The sequence below is a fragment of the Talpa occidentalis genome, unplaced genomic scaffold (assembly GCF_014898055.3).
Source record: "Talpa occidentalis isolate TD23 unplaced genomic scaffold, MPIMG_talOcc4v2.1 talOcc4.4, whole genome shotgun sequence".
NCBI classification, from domain to species: domain Eukaryota; kingdom Metazoa; phylum Chordata; class Mammalia; order Eulipotyphla; family Talpidae; genus Talpa; species Talpa occidentalis.
This window is the reverse complement of record NW_023604295.1, coordinates 100,763,620-100,785,781: the sequence shown is the minus strand read 5'-3', so window position 1 is coordinate 100,785,781 and position 22,162 is coordinate 100,763,620. Positions and strand designations below refer to the sequence as shown.

At 38.3% G+C, this 22,162-nt stretch overlaps 1 protein-coding gene across 1 annotated transcript in view; it reads left to right on the top strand.

The window, feature by feature from the left end:
• Positions 1-22,162, top strand: part of PCCB (propionyl-CoA carboxylase subunit beta) — a 61,457-nt gene that overhangs the window by 25,725 nt on the left and 13,570 nt on the right. Inside the window, exons 7-10 of the mRNA XM_037525934.1 lie at positions 5,722-5,830; positions 9,944-10,064; positions 11,861-11,942; positions 18,355-18,478. Coding sequence (XP_037381831.1) covers positions 5,722-5,830; positions 9,944-10,064; positions 11,861-11,942; positions 18,355-18,478 — 436 coding nt within the window. The remainder of the gene's footprint in view (positions 1-5,721; positions 5,831-9,943; positions 10,065-11,860; positions 11,943-18,354; positions 18,479-22,162) is intronic.

Sequence of the window (22,162 nt, the reverse complement as noted above, 5' to 3'; positions counted from 1 at the left end):
CCTGTCTTTTCCCACTCTGACTTACATTTTTTCTTCTGTTACCCTTGGAGCAATTAAAAAAAACCCTGTTTTTGAAGTTTCAAATTTACAAAATTCTTAATCACTTAAAACTGGTTTGTATAGATCATGTTCTTCTACCCCTTAATGCTTTAGTATATAATTATTAAGGATTAGGATTTATATTTACATAACCAGTTGCAATTTCAAGAAGTTTAACACTGATAAACAGTATTTTTTTAAAATAATTGAGATAAGATATAGATAAATTTGCTGTTTTAACCATTTTTAAGCCTATAGTTCAGTGGTTTTAGGTACATTCACATTTTTGTGTAACCTTCATTACCATCTGTCTCCAGAACTTTTTTTTTTTTTTAAAGGAACTCTTTTTTTTTTTTTTTTTTTGTAGAGGCATGTTTTGTTTATTTATTTATTTGTTTGTCTATTTGTCTGCTTGTTTATACATGCACTGGGTACAGTCAGAAGCGCGGGAGGGTGAGAGAATTCACCAGAGCCAGAGCGAGGAGCAGAGCAGGCAGAAGCGAAGTACACTGCTGAGGGGAGCAGCGGGCGGCAGGAGAGGTCTGCGCCATGTGGGACCCTCCTCCAGTGGCCGGGGAGCAGCCGGGTATCGAACCGGCGCTGCAGAGGCCGCGGGCAGCTTCGCAACCCAGCGCTCAACCGCTGCGCCACCGGGGAGGCCCATCCAGAACTTTTTCATTTACCCCAACTAAAACTCTGTATTCATTGTATACTACCTTTCCGTTTCCCCTACTCCAAACCCTTTCTGAATTTGTGGAATAATAACTGTTCATTTGTGACTGGCTTAGTTGTTAGCAGAAGGTATTCATGTTCCATCTATATTGTAGCATCTATGAGAGTTGTTTCCCTTTTTAAAGCTGATTAATAGTCCTGTGTGTGTGTGTGTGTGTGTGTTTATCCATTAGCTGTCAAACACTTGCGTTGTTCCCTCGTTGGCCACTGTGCATAAATAACGCTGCAATAAACATTGGTGTATGAGAATCTGTTTGAATACCTGTTTTAATTTCTTTCAGGCTTACACCTAGGAGTAGAATTACTGGGACATAATGGCAATTTTGTTTACTTTAAAAATTATTGTCTTTCCATCCATGGGATGTTTTCCTTTTTTTCCCCTCAACTTCCTTCTGTGGTGTCATACTTTTCAGGATGTAAGTCTTTTGCCTCCTTTGGTTAAGTTATCCCTAAGCACTTCATTCTTTTAGATGTTATTGTAAATGGAATTGTTTTTGTAATTTCCCTTTCAGATTGTTTATTATTAGTGTATAAAAATGCAGCTCATTTTTGTGTGTGGCTTTTTATACCTTGAAACTGTTGAATTAGATTATTCTGATCTTTTTTAGTGGAATTTTTAGTTTTCTACATATATAATAAAGTAATCTCAAACAGATAATTTTACTTCTTCTTTTCCAACTTGCATGCATTTAATTGCTTTTTTCTTGGCTAATTACTCTGGTTAGAACTTCTAGTACTTTGGGCCTCCCCTCATGGCGCAGGGGTTGAGCGCTGGGCTGCGAGGCTGCCCGCAGCCTCTGCAGCGCCGGTTCGTTCCCTGGCCCCCGGAGAGGGTCCCACCAAAAAAAAAAAAAAAAAAAAAAGAACTAGTACTTTGCTGAGTAGAAGTGGCAAAAGTGGACACCGTTGTGTTTTTCCTAATATTAGAGAAAAAAAAAGGCTTTGTCTTTCACCATTGAATTGATGTTAGCTGTGGGTTAATACGGCCTTTCTTATGTTGAAGTAGTTTCTATTTCCAGTTTCCTGAGTAATTTTATCATAAAAGGTCGAATCTTATCAGATGTTTTTTCTATATCAACTAAGATGGTCATGGAATTGTCCCCCTTGGCTCTTTCTTTAATGTGATGTGTTACAATGATATTCATGTGTTGAACTACTCTTGCTTTTCAGGAAATAATTCTACTTGGGCTTGGTGTATGTGTGTATGAGTCTTTAAAATGCTGAATTATGTCTGCTAATATTTTGTGGAATATTTTTGTACCAGTATTTATGTGGGATATTGGTCCGTAGTTTCCCTGTGGCATCTTTGACTTTGGTAGTAAGATAATGCTTAATTCACATATTCTTGGATTTTTCATTTTCTCTTATTATTATTATTATTTTTTTTTAAAATAGAGGCATGTTTTATTTATTTATTTGTTTGTTTGTTTGTTTGTTTATACATGCACTGGGTACAGTCAGAAGCGCGGGAGGGTGAGAGAATTCACCAGAGGCAGAGCGGGGAGCAGAGCAGGCAGAAGGACCGAAGTACACTGCTGAGGAGTGGTCTGCGCGCCATGTGGGACCCTCCTCTGGTGGCCGGGGAGCAGCCGGGGATCGAACCTGCGTCGCAGAGGGCGCGGGCAGCTTCGCAACCAAGCGCTCAACCGCTGCGCCACCGGGGAGGCCCATTCTCTTATTATTTTTAGCTTTATTCCACTGTTAATGTACAAGATAGTTTGTATGATTTTTGCCGTTTTAAAACTTATTTATTTAAAAGATTTATTTATGCATACAAGAACTGGGGTGTAGGCCAGAGGTGTGGGGGGGGTGAGAGGATTCAGACAGAGTGGGGAGCAGAACAGGTGAATCTACTGAAATACACAGCTGAAGGGAGCAGTGGGTGAGAGAGGAGAGGTCTGCTGCACCCTATGGGTTAGCTCCCTGGCTGGAGGTTGAATTCAGGCCACAGTGGCTGGCAATAGCTTGGTGGTGCTGAGACTTTAACCCCTGCACCACCAAGGAGGTCCCATTTTAAATTTAAGGCATGTTTTAAATATGGTCTCTCTAAACAATACTTTGATCTACTCCTCCAGCTACAGTTTGGTTAGTTGTACCAATAATGTCCTTTATCACATTTCCTTTCCCCAGTATACAATTTATTTTGGGATTGATAATGCATTTACTTGTCTTTTCACATTTATCCTTTCTAATCTGGAGCAGTCCCTTAGGCTTATTTTGTCATGATACTGACATTTTTGAAGTCTATAGAACAAATTATTTTATAGATTGTTCCCAGTCTGACTTTATATGATGTTCCCTCATGATGAGATTCAGAGAAGTATCCCATTGTATCAACAACATAAGTGATGTTGTATTGTCCTTAGGTGATGTCATCTGGACACAGGAGTTATCCATCTGCCCCTCATTGGTGATATTAGTGTGATATCTATTCAAAGTGTTGTCTGATTTGTCCTCTATGTAATAACGATTTTTCCTTTTTGGGGAGATGCTGCTAGACCATTAATGCTGCTCTATTAATATACTTTTCTCCTTGGTTTAACATCTATTATTGATTCTTGTTTGAACCAATCTTTATAAAATTGTTATTTACCAACTTTGCCATTTGTTTTATACTCTAAGAGTGAGCCCTCCTTTCTTGGGCATTTGTATATTTCACTGACTTACTAGTATGGGCTCATGGAGTTCCTCTTTTACTCACTAATTTATATTCATTACTATCATTTTTTAAAAAAAGATTTATTTATGCATATAAGAGCTGGGGTATAGGCCAGGGGTATGAGAAGATTCACCAGGAACAGAGTGGGGAGCAGAACAGGTGGATGGACCAAAATACACTGCTAAGGGGAACAGCGGCTGAGACAGGAGAGGTCTGCTGCATCATGTGGGTCACCTCCCTGGCTTGGGATCGAACTCGTGCTGTAGTGGCTGCGGATAGTTTCATAGTGCTGAGACTTAACCCCTTGTGCCACCAGGGAGGCCCCCATTACTACCATCACTTTGATACTCAAATCATCCTTAATTTAGCCAGTGGGAATCCCTTTAATCTAACTTCTATGCCCTTTTAATATGAGAACCAGTGTCAGATGTATACTTATGGGTAGTGTATTTTGGTTCCTGAAGAACGTTTTCCTACCCTGAACTCATGAGGATGGCTTCTATTTTTTAAGAGCTTTATTATTTTTACCTTTTACATTGATGTCTGTAATCTACTTGGAGTTGATTTTTATGCATAGTATGAAATAGAGATTAGTTTCATTTTTTGGAAAATATAAATGACTAGATGACCTAGAGTCTTTCATTGAAAGAGCCTCCTTTCCTGTTCTATACTACCACATATATCATGATCAGCTGTCCATATCAAGAGTTTTTTCACTGAGCTCTATTGCTTTGCCTTTCCCTCTGCCAGTACCACACTATATCAACCACAATGGTTTTATGACAAATGCCGATATCTGGTGCGGCAAGTTGTGTTAGTCTTCTTCATGTGATATGGGATATCCTTGTCCTTTTGTATTTCCACATTTTTTATACCTTTCATTGAGAGGTAATTGATGTGATAACCTTCACATACTTAATTTGTACAATTTGAATTTTTATACATGTATACTATTATAAAGTCATGATCACTATGAAGATAATGAAGTTAGCCATCACCCCCCAAATTTTCCTCATGTGTCTTTGTAATCTAGCCTTCCCTATCTCCCTGCCTTGTTTTTAGGTAGCCATTCATCTGCTTTCTATCATAGTAGCTTAATCTGCATTTTCTAGGGTATACATTTTCTAGGGTGTACAAAATACAAACAAAAATATATACTCTTTTGTGGGGTTGGGAACTTCTTTATGTCAGACAATTTAATATTCACCTATTCATGGACATTGGGCAGTTTGGTGCTATTAACCAAATAATGCTATTGTTAGCATTAGTTTACAAGTCTTTATATGGAGTAGCAAAGAAAAATCTTTCTAGGTAATTTTTTTCTGACAATGCTCCAAGATAAGGAGTCATAAAATAAAGACTAACAGAAAACATACAATAGTCTAAGGACCAATTTCCTATGTATATAAAAGCAACTATCCGTTAAGAAAATGGGCAAAGTATATGAACAGTATGCTGACAGAGATGACTGCGCTAAGGTATTTATTGCAGAATTGCTTGACATAGGAAAATACTGGGAACCTAAATGACCATCAGTAGGTGATAGGTAAATAAATTGTTATTCTACTATGAAATGATCTTTAAGAAGTTTTGGAACAGTGTATTCCCAGGATACTTACTGTGCTAGAAAAAAATATATTAATGCTTATATATGCATAGGCATCTCGAGAGATGATAGTGATGCCTTTGGGGCTGGTTATTGGAGGCCTGGAAATAGGACTGAGATGTAGACTGACTTTCCACTGTCTATTTCATTGTTTTACAATATGCCTTTATCAGTAAATTGGAAACCAAGAATTAAAAGCCCATCACCCTTTCAAAAAGCCAAAGCTTTGATTATCATTATTTCTAGTTAGCTTTCTTTATAAAGTGATGGCTGAATTTTATGCAAGTTGCAAGCCATCACAGTGCCTTGGTTCCCTTTCTTATTTTGGGGAATGGTGATGATACCTAGGCTTTAATGACACAATCTATAAACATAGAAATTGTTTATGCATAATAAGCTCTGAATAAGGGCCACCTGTTACTCTGCTATACAGGTGAATGATCCTGAAATGTTAGCAACACTGTAATCATTTTGCTGAGGTAGAACCATGATATTGAAGATTTTTTTTAATAGTGAAGGAGGGAAATCTTGTGTTTTTTGTTTGGGTGGGCATCTTTGAGCTGCTTCCTAACCTGCTTCTATTCCATGTTGCCTCCTGCATTTGTTTTCTTAGCTGTGTGAAAGCTAAGGCTCCATTTAGCTCTAGTGATCTGAGATTGACCCTTCTGGAATTCTCTGATTTCAGGACACCTCCTACTTGTTCATCACTGGCCCTGATGTTGTGAAGTCTGTCACCAACGAGAATGTTACCCAGGAGGAACTCGGTGGTGCCAGAACCCACACTACCATGTCAGGTTAGAGGCCTCAAGGCTCACCTTGCTGTGTTCCAACACTGAGAAGAGGGCACTGGCAAAAGGAATGGTGACAGTATTTTAAAAATATCACTTAATTGGAAGAATTTGAAAAGACTGTAGTAGAGTCTGTTGACTACAAGTATAGTGATAAAGGGGTATTCATATCTCAAATTTGTTACAACAAACAGTATTACTAATGCTTTGAGATTCTTTAAAATTTTATGGTTGACCGAAATAGTTGTTCTAAGATGTATGATATAAATGTATATGTAGTATATCTGCATGTATATGCATAAAATATATTTTACATGGACCTACATATATGATATGCATGTACGGATACATACGCACAGAATCATCCTTTACATAAATACTGTGTTTCACTGTGATTTTTTTTATTGCAGTGTCACACATGTCTTAGAGTAGAGGTTTTACCAATCACATTGGATTATCCAGGTCCAATTGTAATGTGGTGGTCATGGCCCAAGTGTTTGTGAACTTGGTCATAGTTCTTTACTTTTTTATGCTGAGTATGATATGTATGAAGATCATTTGGTGCTTTGGAATTGAAACAAAAGTTAACTATTTATTTGGAAAAATCATAGAGTTGGGAGCAGGGCATGAATCTGATGTGAGTGATGATACATTTGCTGTTGGACTAATGATTGGAATTCCTAATTATTTTGGAAGAAAACACCAAGTTTTGAAAAGGTTGCCTACTTCCTCACAACAGTGTAATTGAAGACAGGAGAAATTTCCCTCTTTGAAAGATTTCAAAACAAAGAGTGGCTGGTGTAGACTGACTTACCCATGGCATTGTACTTTGTTCAAGGGGTCATTGTTTACCTGTCACCATTTTTTTGGTCACATAAGTGTAATAGAGTTGTGTCTTACTATCTGTGAGGTCTTAGATTTGATGAAAGGTCAGTGCTCTTGATTCCTCTGCCCACAAAAATTGTTCCCCCCTCATGTCAGGTTGGCATCCACTTTGCCTAATTCCTTTCCCTCACCCATTAGCTCCTTACTGCTCCATCTCTGACACGTTGGGAACCAGAATTCTTTTTATCCTGACTCCTGCACAGCCTGTCATCATTCTTGTCTCAGTGTTTATTTTTTTATTTATATATTTCCTACATTATTGTTCATTTTTAAACAATGTTTGATTTCTTCCCCTTCGCTCTCAAGTGTAGTGCCCGTAGAGTTTCCTTCCCCAAGGCACCCGTGCACCCTCACCACAGTCCCCTGTGCTCCTCCCTCCCTCCCTCTGATCCCTCTCCCTCCTCCTCCCCTGCAGGATGTCTCTGGTTTATAATTGTCTGTCTGTTTCTGTTTTGTTTTATATTGTTATTTCCCCCCCCCATGTCTTATTTGGTTCCCCTATATTCCTCCTATAAGTGAAATCATCCAATATTTTTCTTTTTCCTTCTGACTTATTTCACTGTTGTCTCAGTGTTTAAATGGCAGCAGTTTTTTCTTGCCTGGGATGTAAAATGATGTTGAGTCTTGATAGCATCTTAGATCTGATGAAATATGCTCTTTTTTGTTGATCTCAACAATAGTGTTCATTTATAGTAGACAATTTAGAAGACACAGGAATAAAAATTGCTAGAAATTTCATTATCTACAGATTATCGTCACTTAGGTTTTGGTTGTACCCCTACAGTCTTCATGCTGAAGGGTGTGAATAGACACATGTACTCAAAATCCAAAATAGACACGTGCCTACATATGCATGAGTGCACAGTGCTCTTCTGTGACTTCTTTTTTTCCACTCAACAACTTAATGATTATCTATCTAAGACATTAAGTAACCTTTTGCAGCATAATTTTTGTCTTAAAGGCATCGCTTGTTATTCTTTCTGAGCCTGCTGCTCTTTGATGGGCCATATCTGATGAGCTTAATGATGTAACATCGGAGCAAAACCCAAAAGATGCTCTACACATACTTTTTTCTTTATGGTAACAGCTTTATTAAGATATAATTCATTAAATCTTTTTATTTTTTATTTTTTTTTTTTATAGAGGAATGTTTTATTTATTTATTTTGTTTGTTTGTTTTGTTTATACATGCACTGGGTACAGTCAGAAGCGCGGGAGGGTGAGAGAATTCACCAGAGCCAGAGCGGGGAGCAGAGCAGGCAGAAGGACCGAAGTACACTGCTGAGGGGAGCAGCGGGCGGCAGGAGAGGTCTGCGTGCCATGTGGGATCCTCCGCCGGTGGCCGGGAAGCAGCCGGGGATCGAACCGGCGCCGCAGAGGCCGCGGGCAGCTTCGCAACCCAGCGCTCAACCGCTGCGCCACCGGGGAGGCCCAAGATATAATTCATATGTTAGACATGCAAAATGCCCATTTAGAATATACAATTGAGTGGTTTTTAATATATTCAGTGTTGTCCAGTCCATCATCCCATTTTTAGAACATTTTCATAACCCCCAAAAGAAACCCTGCATCCATTAGCATTTGCCCACCATTTCCTCCCAAATACTCCAGCTCCAGGTAATTACTAATACATTTTCTATTTCTGTGAACTTACCGCTTCTGAATATATATGGAATAAACATGAAATCATAAAAAAGTGGTCTTTTGTGACAAGTTTCTTTTACTTAAAATATTTTTAAGGTTCATCCTTACTCTTGGGATATTTTAAAGATTCATCTGTGGCATGACTCAGTACTTCATCTTTTATGTTGCTGAATCACTTTTTGATCTATGGATTTAACATTTTGTTTATTCATTGATCAGTTAATAGATATTTGAGTTGTTTCCACTTTTGACTGTCATGTGAATATGCTGCTGCAACATTCAGGTGCAGGTTTTTGTGTAGACGTTTTTTTGTTTTTCTTGGCTATTGACCTGGGAGTGGAATTTCTGGGTCAAATGGTAACTAACTCTTTGAGGAACTCTCAGACGGTCCTCCAGAAGTGCTGTACCAATTTATAAATGTTTTTTGAGGGAAAGAATTGACTTGTTATACTTTTTATTAATTCAACAAGTGCTCATTGCATGATATCTCTCAATCATTGTCCTCTGAGCTAGAAATACATTTGTGAAAGAAACTTAAAAAACCCTCATGCCTGTAGAGGCTTTTGTTCTAGATGAGGAGGTAGACAATGATAAACCTTTAAATAGGGATATAGTGGTATTATACTAGGAGGGTAATACATGTTGAAGAAAAAGTAAAACAGTGTAAAGGAGGTTGGGAGTGTTGTTGTTATAAATAGGATGGTAAGGGTAGATGACCCACTGCCAGGGTAAATGTGGAACGGATGTGAAGGAGTTAACAGTGCGGATATCTAGGGGAGAAACACTGCACGCAGAGGGAATAACCTTTGCAAAGACCCTGAGCAAGGAAAGTGGCAGGCATGCTCAGTGAATAGCAAGGAGGGTGGATAGTGTTAGAGGTATACAATTTGATCTGGCTTCAAAAGCTCACTTTGGCTGCTGTGTGATTAAGAGACTATAGGGCCAGTGGTGGAAGCAGGGGTTCTGGGGAGGTGAAGCTGAGAGAGTTTCTGGTCCTATCTTCTCTCATGTCTATGGCCTGGTTGACTGTTCTGTGACTTCAGAGTTTTTTTTGAGAAATGTCAGCTCATTTCCCTCCTTATGGAGTATAGTACAATAACATTACATGCCAGATATTAATTTGCTAAATCTTTTCTGCAACTTTGGAGACAATTGACATATAACCAGGCATTATTTTAGATGTGGGACTCTAGTGGTAAGACAGATTTCACCCTGTTGGAACTGATGTTCTAGGAGAGAGGTCAGGCAGTGAACAGGAAAATAGGTGCTGCAGAGAACAGTGAGTGGATGGGGATAAAAAATAAGAGACATGCAGATTGGGGTGTTCTAGTGATGGGTCAGGGAAAACACTTCTGATAGGTGCATAGAGTATGATCTTGGCAGAGGCATAGGTACAGAGCAGAGGAAGCAGGTCACATGGACTGAAGGCCCGCCTGAGGTAGGTGGCTGTGGTAATCCCATCGTCAATGGAGAGGACTAAGCTATCATCACAGTCTGCTTCAGATACACTTGGGAAGGACAGGTAGATCTGAGGCAGCATCTTTGGGCTCTCAGGAGCACTAGCCTGTTTTATCCTCCCTGTTTTCTCAGGTGTGGCCCACAGAGCTTTTGAAAATGATATTGATGCTTTGTGTAATCTCCGGGAGTTCTTCAACTACCTGCCCCTCAGCAATCAGGACCCTGCTCCCATCCGTGAGTGCCATGATCCCAGGTGAGTTGCAGACTGGAGTGGCTTCTCTCATTTTGCAAGATGGCTTGCCTTTCTCTGGGTGCTCCACCCCAGCAGGACCTCCAGCATCTACCCCATTGGGCAGCTTGGAGCTGACTGTGTGGTGGAGTAAGCTTGGGTCCCACCTGTGCATGTGGTGGGACCTGGGTACAGGAACAAAGAAAGATGTTTTTGTTTTTTCCTTTGTGTAGTATCTGAGAAGTAGCTTGGGAGTAGAAAGTGGCAAAAGAAATGTTTTTAGTATCTAGGAGATTTCTAATTTGTCAAGAATTAGAGATGGGGGTTTTTTTGGTTTTGACATGAAGTAAGTGTGAAGTGGTACACCAGCCTTGTAGGCCTCCAGCACATGGGCTTCTACATGCCTGCTTGTGACTAGAGGTGGGTGCAGTGCTGGGGACTGTTGTGTTGTGGGCTAACTAGTGAACCACTTCTTGCTTGCTTGCTATGGGGACCACTGCATGGCATCACAGAGTAATCTAGAGGCCCTGCCAGGGAACTATTGCTCCAGATGTCTGGCTGCTTTCTCTTCCATTTTGTTTCCTGCCCAAATTAGTACTCATTGACTTGGGCATTCTTCTGCAGAAGGATTTTGGAATTCTCTCCATTGGGAAGAAACCATTTTGAGACACTGTTCTGTGAAGTAGACTTGGGTTCTTACCAGTGGGCCCTGTCTGTCCAGGTGTGCTCCAAAGAATCATATCCCCATCACTCCACCCATCTGCCTTTGCTCCATTCCTCAAGGGGATACAACCAGAAGCCCACTATGCATGGTCATAATAGGGAGGGAGAGGTTGTATGGCCCATAAGCAGTGGGCTTAGCTTCCTTTTCTTAACATCGATACTATTTGGGATTCTTGAAAGAGTTTGGATACCATTTGAAGGTGTTATGGCCCAGAGCCCTGGAAATGTCTAAATAATGTGTGTTGGCCCAGTCATATTTTCTCTGCTATGATTCCAGGGAAATACATGCGTATGTGTAAGTAGCAAATGAAAAGCAAGGGAGACTTTATTATCAGAGTGGAATGCTCTGGGAAGTTGGGCTTGATGAGCATGTGGCTTGACCCAAGGCCAGACCTTAGTCCAGGTGTACCTCAGGGCCAGAACACCCCCTGCCTGACTACATGGGACAGGAAGGAATGAAAGCCTGTTGGAAAGTCTGACATGCTGAGTCCTCCTCTGGTGTGGTGGAGTGGGCTGTGGTTCAGCTACTGCTCAGTCACACAACACAGGAGGAAGCAGATAGCCAAGAGCCTGTGTAACTATTTAGTTTTCAATGATTCTGTCCCCCAGGATCCTGAAATTTTGCCCTTTAAAGGCGCTATTGCAGGTTTGCCTTCTGTCTGGGAATATGAGCTTATAGTGGTTTTAGCAGAACTCTGGCCTGGCTTTGCATTTCTGAGTCATTGGTGTCTTTATTCTTAGTGTCTCAGGTGGTTGACGGTGTCCTCCCACTAAAGTGCTTATATAGTGCCACACAGTGCCTAAAATACAGGAGGTGTTCAGAAAAGATAAATAAAGGAATCACGTTCAGGGGTGTAATTCCATTTCTCTTCTCAATGAAAACAGAAAGGTCATTTGGGGTTGATACCTAGCCCTGGGTCGGTTTATATGGTGGCAACAAAGGAATTAATTTTGGGGGACCACTTTAAAAACCCAGCAGGAATAGAACTGACCTAGCCCTGACAATGTATCTCCCTTTCCCTTGCCCATCTCCTACCCACAGACAGTAACTGGTTCTGCCATTGTTGTTGATATCTGCTGCTTTTTTCTTTCCAAAGTGACCGCTTGGTTCCTGAGCTTGACACAGTTGTTCCTTTGGAATCTACCAAAGCCTATGACATGGTGGACATCATACATTCTGTAAGTGCTGCATCTGCCTGCCTTGCCTGTGCCAGCTTAGCCACTTCCATGATCACTGTGCTTTGCCTAATGAGTAGGTGCTGGGCCTGCAGCTCTTACACTGGTCAACACAGGCAGAACCTTAGGGACAGGCCAATGAGTAGTACCAGAGGCCACTGAGTAGTGTGTTCTGGGACTAGTAGCTAAAGCTGCCCCAGTGACTTGGATGGACTTGAGGACTGGATAAATGAGGAACCATTTTGGCCAGCAGAGCTCAGGGGTCTTTAGAGGCAGTCCAAGGTGCATAGAGAAGGGGCCAGAGGCCAGAATGACTTTTGTTAGTGCCTTTGTTTGGAGCCTTGTGCTTACAGGAGTTTGTCTTTCTAGAGAAAAGAGAATACACAGGATAATGGGGTTGAGGTGTTTGTGTATTGCATATTGGTCTCTTGTCTTTTGTATGAATAGACCACATTTCATCTGCTGTTGATGGGCGTTTGGGTAGATTTCAGTTTAGGGCTGTTAGAGATAGTTCTGATATCGACATTGTATTATGTAATTTTGGTAAATAGGTTACTAGTTTCTTTTTTTGCATTATAACATGTTTCAGGTGTGCACCATTAAAAATCAACATGTTAAGAAGAAATTGTCCTAAAACAACAAATCAACACATGTGTATACTACATTGATTTCACCACTAAAAGTCCAATTCTATTCATCACCATACAGTTGTTCCATTTACCTGATTTACCTACTCCACTTCCTCCTTCCCTTCTGGTAACCACTAATTTGGACTTACAGTGTAAAAGTTTATTTTTGCTTTATTTATTAGTTCAGCCCCTTTTTATTCTGTATACCACATAGGAGTGAAATCACATAATGTTTACATTTTTCCCTTCGACTCATTTCACTTAACATAATACTCTCTAGGTGCATCCATGTTGATGCAAATGGCAGGCTTTCAGCTTTTTTAATAGTTAAGTAGCATTCTGTTGTGTATATATACACCAAATCTTCTTTATCCAGTGTCTCCTGAGGGCATTTAATAATTAACAATATAAAATACATCATAAAGTAATATAACATGGTACACAGAGCAATTACTGAAAAAAACTGAGGAATGTTTGTTATGACAATAAATGCGAATGGCTTAACATTAAACTCATTTACCTTTTATTAAAAAAGAAAGATGTTCAGTTTCCCTCATAAAGCAAGACTTACTATGTGTGGCATATGGGAGATTCTTAAATTGATTCCAGAAAGTTAAGCATAAGGGATGGGCAAAAAGGTGTGCCAGGAGAATGGAAACAACACAGTAGTGTGTGTGAGCCTATCAACTGAGACCTTTTCAAATGCTAAAATCCACAGTTCACAAAGATAAAAAAAGATTTATACCACAAATAATGTAACTACCATTGTTATAAAGCAGATACCATCGGACATCCATAGAGACATAGATAGAAGCAAATAATTATAAGATGCCCATTATCTCCCCTATTATTTAACTTGTGCTGAAGGATTAGCAAGTCCTGTTATAGAAGAGCCTCAACTAGAGGCAAAAGCCTAGGGAAAGGAACTGTACTTGTAGATGATGCAGTATATATAACAGTTATATACCATAATTAGTACAAGGCAGGTCAAATAGACAAAAATAAGTTCATAGAGACCTAATAGCATAATATGTAGATCTTGAGAATGTAGTTCAGACTTTACACTCTGATAATAGGCAGTAAATCTTATTATCAAGTACACATGGACATTAACAAAAGTTGATCATACATTAGGTCAGAAAGCAAGCATTGTATTCCATGAAACAAAAATATTACAAATAACACTGACCAAACCTAGTTATTTATAGCAGTGAAAATAGAAGTACTGTTTTACTTGGAAATCTCTGAAACAATTCTTGGATGAAAGGAGAAAATAGACTAAAATGATAGAATTCTAAAAACTGAAACTCTACATATCAAAATCTATGGAATACTTTTAAAACAACTAATGGAGGGAAAATTAGTCTTAAATGCTTCATGAAAATGAAAGAAGGAAAATAAACTAAATTCCCAGCTCAAAAAGTCAGAAAAAAATAACAAAATAGAAATAACAAGAAAGAACTTAATAAAGATAAAAGTTTATGATGTAGAAAGTTTATGATGTAGGAAATAAAAAATGTGTCATTAGTGAACTAGAGTAACCACTGGCTAAAAGCACAAAACAAATACAGAGAAGGGGGAATAACCATCAGAAATAAAAGAAATTTAGGGCTCACTGGTGGCACAAGGGGTTAAGATGCAACCTATGAAGCTACCCGCAGCCACTGTAGCACTAGTTTGATACCTGGCCAGGGAGATACCCACATGGTGCAGCAGATCTCTCCTGAGTCTCCCGCTGCTCCCCTCAGCAGTGTATTTCAGTCAATCTGCCTGTTCTGTTCCCCATTCTGTCTCTGGTGAATCCTCTCACCCCCCCACACCTCTGGCCTATACCCCAGTTCTTGTATACATAAATAAATAAATCTTTAAAAAAAAAAGAAAAGAAATGTAAAAATCTTAAGATTAGATGAACTGGACGGTTTCTTTAGAAAACACAAATCAGAAATTGATCACAGAGGTGGAAAGCTTAAGTTGACTAAATTCCATGGAAGGAATTCACAAAAAAACCATCACATTCAGATAATTTCCTTTGGCATTGGGTGAGACCTTTGAAAGTCAAATAGTACCAATGCTATGTAAATTGTTTCAGAGCATAGTAAAAACAAAACATACATCATTCCCACATTCTTTTTATGAAGCAAGTGTAACCTGGTTATCTAACTTGATAAAGAGTGTGCTTAAAAGGATTTCAGGTTAATATTACTTACCACTATTGATGCCATAACAGGAAATGTTAGCTACCAGACTCAACTTCATGTTAAATTTATACATCATGGCCAAGTGAGATTGATTGTAGGAACGCAAGGTTCTAGGAAATCCCCTAATGTCTTAATATAAAGGAGAAAGATTATTTTCATAGACTGAAAAAAGCCTTTAAGAGAATTCAACATCTGTTTTTTGATAGGAACACTCAAAAAAAAAATAGTAATTGAACATTTTAACATGGTAAAGCTTAATATATACCATCTTAATAAATATTCTGATCTACTAAGATCAGAAACAAAGCAAAAATGCCTACTATCTTCCCTGTTATTTGACTTACACTGAAGGATTAGCAAGTGTAGTTAGAAGAGGTTCAACTAGAGATAAAGGACTTGGAAAAGAAAATCGTGTATACATAACATAGCATAGTAAAAAATGCTAGTGAATGTGTGATAAAACTAACTGAAGCAATAATTAAGGAACAGGCTATAATGTTGATATACATAGTCTTCCTGTATACAACCACCAAGGATAGTATGCTAGCATAAAAACTACCTTTACATTGCAACAAAGCAGACAAAATATTTAGTAATAAACCTTTGGAGCAAATTTTAAAATGGAGAAATGCAAAAGTAGACTTTGAACAAAGGAGAGACATCATTTTTCTGGATGTTTGGTTAACATCAGAATATCAGTTCTTCTGAATTTGGATTATAAATGTAAGACAATCCAGTAAACAAAAATTTAAAAATAGAGCTAGATGAATTTGCACAGAAGTTCATATAGGAAAGTAAAAGTGCAAAAATAACTAGGAATATATTGCAAAATAAAACATGCTATATTTAAAACAGTGTGGTACTGGCACATAAATAGCTCAAATGAAATACAAGTCAGATGCTAGAAATAGATTCAAGTAGACAGAGAATTCAGGTATGTAATGTTGTATCTCAAATTCTAGGGACAATGATTACCTAGTTAACAAATGTTGCTGGACAGCTTGATAGCTGTTAGGAAATATATAAGATTAGATCTTTACTTTATGTCATACACAAAAATAAATTGCAAATGAATTAGAACTAAACATAAGTGAATGTATATAAGCACTAAATGAAAGCCTACATGAATTTTTCTGTATTTTAGGGGGGAAGGTAAAGAAAGTATGATTCAAAATTTACTTAGTTTTAAAAAGTGGTAAATTTGACTGTAAAAAAATTTTAAATCCCACTCTACTAGTAAGGAATTATAAACAGTGTCAAAAGACAACCAGCAAACTGGCGGGAAATATTTGTAGCACAGATCACAAAGGACTAGTATCACTTATATTTATGGTGGTCTTAAAAATTGAGCATGGATAGCTCCTAAGATGTAAATGTATGGAAGGATGTTCACCTTTATTCATAATGCTAGAAATGCATATTAAAACCACACTGAGTAATTTCTCACCCATCAGATTGGCCAAAAAAAAAAAAAAAAGCTTGAAAAAACTTTCATTAGTAAGTCCATGAAGAAGCAGGCATGTTCATATGTTTCTGGTAGGGGAAATGGTAATATCTAAGACTAAATAAACATTTATTTACACTTTGACCCAGTAATCCCACTTTTAGGAGTTTACCCTGAAGATACACTTCCCACTTTGCAAGATTATAGACACACAATGCTACAGTGTTTATTTGTAATGGCAAAATTATTTGGAACAACTTGAATATTAGTTTCAGAATAATAAGACAGATTTGTTGAATACTGGGTGCATTTACAGAATAGAGTGTTATGCAGGAGTGAAAAAGAATGAGGAAGATCTCTGTGGTCTGATAGGGAGTAATTCCCAAGATATTTTAAGTGAAGAGATCCAAAGTGCAAAAGAGTATACTCTTATTTTTCATCTAAGCCTTAAGGGGGAATTACAAAGATGTAAAGCTATCTGTTCATTTGTGCAATGCACACCCTAAATATACATATAAAATCAATGAGACTAATAACAGGATGAATGGATATATGTTGGAAAGGATGGAGGAGTGACACTACTAAATTATATTAATTTTTACATATTAATTAACTGGGCAAAACCTTTAAAATAAAATAAAAAATGAAAACGAATCTGACCACGTTTCAAATAAGTAACCTTTGAATCCAGTATTTTGAATGTATATCTGTCATTAGAAATGGTTGTGAAGGGCCTCCGTGGTGGGGCAGCAGTTGAGCGCTGGGCTGCGAAGCTGCCTGCAGCCTCTGCAGCGCAGGTTTGATCCCCCGCCACCGGCGAGGGTCGCACATAGCACGCAGACCTCTCCTGCAGGCCCGCTGCTCCCCTCAGCAGTGTACTTCGTCAGACTGCCTGTTCTGCTCCCGCTCTGGCTCTGGTGAATTCTCTCACCCTCCCATGCTTCTCACTGTACCCAGTGCTTATATAAATAAATAAATAAATCTTTAAAAAAAAGAAAAGAAAGAAATGGTTGTGGAAGAAATACTGAAATTTATTTATTTAAAAAAAAGATTTATTTATTTATTTATACAAGTACTGGGTACAGTCAGAAGCGCGGGAGGGTGAGAGAATTCACCAGAGCAGGGAACAGAACAGGCAGACTGATGAAGTACACTACTGAGGGGAGCAGCGGGCCTGCAGGAGAGGTCTGTCGTGCCATGTGGGACCTTCGTTGGGGACCAGGAATCTAACCGGTGCTGCAGAGGCTGCAGGCAACTTCGCAGCCCAGTGCTCAACCGCTGCGACACCAGGGGAGGCCCAAGAAATACTGAATTTTAGTTAGCAGGTTTACTTTTTTGAAGTTACGTAGACCAGCAATTCTGAAACTATTTTCTTTATTTGAGGATTGAATAAAAAGTACATTTTGAGAATGTTGATAGTTAGATGTCTACTGAAGGAGTTATGAATATAGAAAAAGGGAAAAATAGAATGAACCCTGTAATTGACATGGACTCTGTTGAAGTACATCATTATGAACTCAGTTGTCATAGAAAATGTATTTGTGTATCTGGTTTTCTTAGTCTATCCTCTGGGATAGCTTCTTAGAAGTATGTGCATGTTCCTAAAAGGAAAACAGATCTCTTGGAGAAATGGCTGAATCTGGGCTTGGGGTAGCAGAATGTGTTGGATGAACCTTGAAGGTAATTCTAGAACATAAGGTAGTGCTCAAAGAATGATGGAGAAACATCAAAAGGGTATAGGAGCCACTTTGAGCTCTGGCAAATGTGGGACAATTTAAATCTGCAAACATGGTAAAATATTAATAAATGGGAAATTTCAGTGAAGGGTATATAAATTTTTTAGTACTATTCTGGAAATGTTTATGTAACTTTGATATGTAAGATTGAAAATAAAGCATAATAATTATAAACTCAAGTAGAACTTTTACAAAAGACTGCACTGGTTTATTCTCCCATGTAGTGTGCAAGACTATCCCCCTTCAGCAGGGCAGAGGTGCTGTTCTGCCTGTTGTTTCATTTCCTTGGAGAACCTGGGGTGGATGGGCGCTGTGTAGCCCTGTAATTCTGTAATATAGCACATCTTCAATTCTGCATTGTGGTGGCATCTTGTTCATTTGAGCTCAGGAGTTAATTTATCCCTGCAGGTTGTTGATGAGCGAGAATTTTTTGAGATCATGCCCAATTATGCCAAGAACATCATTGTTGGTTTTGCAAGAATGAACGGGAGGACTGTTGGAATTGTTGGCAACCAACCTAAGGTGGCTTCAGGTAGGAGGCTACATGCTCGCATAAACCTCTTGTGGCAATTGGAAACCTGGGCTGTCCACATTGTGCCCTTTCCTCAGAGAAAAGCTCACATATGTTGTAAAAGCTCTTTTAATGTTAATATTTCAAAAATGCTTCTTTCCTACCTGTATTTTAAGGGTTTATAGATAACTTTCCTCTTCAACTTATATGACCTTTACCTTTTCTGAGGTCTGCTTTCCATTCCCCCTAATTAGATATATGACTCATCATCTAAACTGTGAGCTCCGTGAGGGCAGAGGTGTTGGTGTCTTCTTCACAACATTTTAGTGACAGATTACATTGTGTAACATACACATACAGTGTTCCCTTTATACAGCCTAGGCATGTAGTAGGCTAACCATCTAGGTTTGTATAAATACACTGTGTGATGTTTATACAGTGACAAAATAACCTAATGGCACATTTCTCAAAATGTGTCCCTATCAATATATGGATATATTTTTTTATAGGGTAAACACAGATAACAACATTTGACTTTTTTTTTAAAGATTTATTTATTTATGCATACAACAGCTGGGGTACAGGCCAGAGATACAGGGGGTGAGAGGATTCACCAGAGACAGAGTGGGGAACAGAACAGGCAGACTGACTGAAATACACTGCTGAGGGGAGCAGCGGGCGAGACAGGAGAGGCCTGCTGCGCCATGTTGGTTGCTCCCTACCAGGCCGGTGTTCGAACTCATGCTGCAGAGTTTGCGAGTTGCCTCATAGTGCGGTGCTTAACCCCTGGCAACTACCAGGGAGGCCAAACATTTGTCATTTTAACCATTTTCAAGTGTATAGTATGGTGGCATTGATTACATTAACTTCATGTTCAGCCTCTGTTTCCCAAACTTTTCCAGATCACCCCAAATAGAGACTCCCACCTTACTCCTTGCCTTGTATCTGATCTTAGTGGGAAAGCTAGGTTTTCATCACTAAATATGATATTAACTATAGGTGTTTTGTAGATGTTATCAGTTGAGAAAGTACTTCTGTATTCTCAGTTATTGGATGTTTTTATCATGAGTGGGTGTTAGATTTTGTGAAAGCTTTTTCTGCATCTAGTGTGTTCATGGGATTTTCCTTCTTTAACCTACTGATGAAATGGATTATGTGAATTGATTTGTGAATGTTGAAACAATTTCGCATACGTGTGAAAATCCCACTTGGAGCAGTGCATTGATTTTATGCATTGCTGGATTTGATTTACTAATATTTTGTTGAGGATTTTTGGATGTATATTCCTGAGGGCATTGGTCTGTAGTTTCCTTACACTGATGTCTTTGTCTGATTTTGACATTAGGGTAATACTGGCCTCATAGAATGGATTAGGAAGTATTACCTCTGATTTTAGCTACTGGAATAGTGAATTGGCATAATTTCTTTTTTAAATGTTTTATAGAACTCACAAGTGAATCTTTTTGGGCTGCATTTAAAAAAACATAAGAAATAAAAGTGGTGTTACAAAACAAAAACAATATTTGATATCGGCTTTCATATTTCTCCATGTACTTTCTTTACTGGAAATCTTTATACAAATTTGTGACACCACCTATTACCCTTTCATTTTAACCTGAAGGACCTACCATTTATTGTAAGGCAGATCCAGTGGTAATGAACTCCTCAGCTTTATTTGGGAATGTTTTATTCTTTCAGCACTTTTAATATGTCATCACATTGCTTCTGGCTTCCATAGTTTCTACTGAAACATCATTTGACAATTTTATTGAAGATGGTTTTTATGTGATGAATCACTTCTCTCTGGCTAGTTTCAAAATTCTGTCTTTGATTCTTGACAGTTTGACTGTATGTCATAGCATAAGACCTGTTTGAGTTTATAGTAACTATCATAATGAAATAGTATTTTCTATAAATATTTGTAGACTCTTGCATCAAATCTGGGAAAGTTTTAGACGTTATTTTTTTTTTTACCCTACATATTTTTAAAATTTAATTTTTTATTAAATTAATAAATTTAAATATCAATTTAGTTTATAATAAAACTTATATATAATTTTACATTGTTGTTCAATGTTTGATTTCTTCTCTCAGGTGTAATCCCCATAAAATTCCCACCACCAATTCCCCTGTGCACCATCACCATAGTCCCTTGTGCTCTTCACTCCCCTGTTCTGATCCCTCTCCCCCCCACTCCCCTGCAGAATGTCTCCAGTTTATAGTTTGCCGGCTGGTTTTGTTTTTGTTTTTTCCTGATCCCTTGTTTGGTTACCCTATGTTCCGCCTGTAAGTGAAACTATCCAATATTTTTCCTTTTCCTTCTACTTCTGACTTATTTCATTAAGCATAATCCCTTTCAGCTCCATCCATGTTGCTGCAGATGGCATGAGTTTATCTTTTTTGACTGCTGAATAGAACCATGTATCTTGAGCCATGCATAAGAGTGTAGGTTTCCTTTTAGATTGTTTTTGTGCCCATTGGGTAGATTCTTGGCAGTGGAATTGCTAGGTCATATGGTAATTCCATTTTCAGTAGCTTGAGGATAGTCCACACAGCTTTCCATAGTGATTGGACCATTTTGCACTCCCACCAGCAGTGTAAGAGAGTTCCCTTTCCTCCACATCCTCACCAGCATTTGTTATTGCCAGTTTTTTTTTTTTTTTTAATAAGGGCTACTTTCACTGGTGTGAGGTGGTATCTTATTGTGGTTTTGATTTGCATTTCCCTGATTCTAAGTGATGTTGAACATTTTTCATATACCTATTGGCCATTTGGAGAAGTGTCTTTTTAGCTCTTCTGCCCATTTTTTGACTAGATTGTTGGCTTTGTTTTTGTTGAGTTGTGTGAGCTCTTTGTAGATCTTTGAAATCAGTCCCTTAGCAGTTTTATGGAGTGCAAATATTTTTTTCCAATCTCTAGGGTTTCTCTTTGTATTTGTTATTGTCTCTTTTGCTCTACAGAAGCTATTTAGTTTGATGTAATTTCATCTGTTTATCTTTTCCTTCACTTTCTTTGCTTCAGAGGATGAGTCTCTCAAGGTATTGGAGTGTTTTGCCTGTTATCTTCTATCTATTTTATGGTTTCAGGTCTTATGTTCAAGTCTTTCATCCATTTTGAGTTGGTTTTTGTGCATGGTATGAGGTAGTAGTTTACTTTCATTCTTTTGCAAGTGGTTTTCCCAGCATCATTTATTGAACAAATTATCCTTGTTCCATTGCATATTCTTTGCTCCTTTGTCATAGATTATTTGTCCATATATGTGTGGCTTTATTTCTGGGTTTTCATTTGATTCCATTGGATCTATGTGTCTGTTTTTATTCCAGTACCATACTGCTTTAATTATTATGACTTTTGTAGTATAATTTGAAGTCTGGGAGTGTGATACTTCCATTCTCCTTCTTTTTAGTCAGGAGAGCTTTGGCTATTCAAGTTTTTTTGTGATTCCATATAAATTTTAGTAATATTTGTTCTATTTCTTTGAAGACTGCCATTGAGATTTTTATCAGAATTGCATTAAATCTGTAAATTGCTTTTGGTAGGATGGCTGTTTTGATATTAGTTCTTCCAACACATGAACAAGGGATGTCTTTCTATTTCTTGTATCTTCTATTTCTTTTTAACACTTTTATAATTTTCTTTGTATAGGTCTTTTACCTCCTTTTTTTTTATTTATGCAAGAACCGGGGTACAGGCCATTTGTGCTGG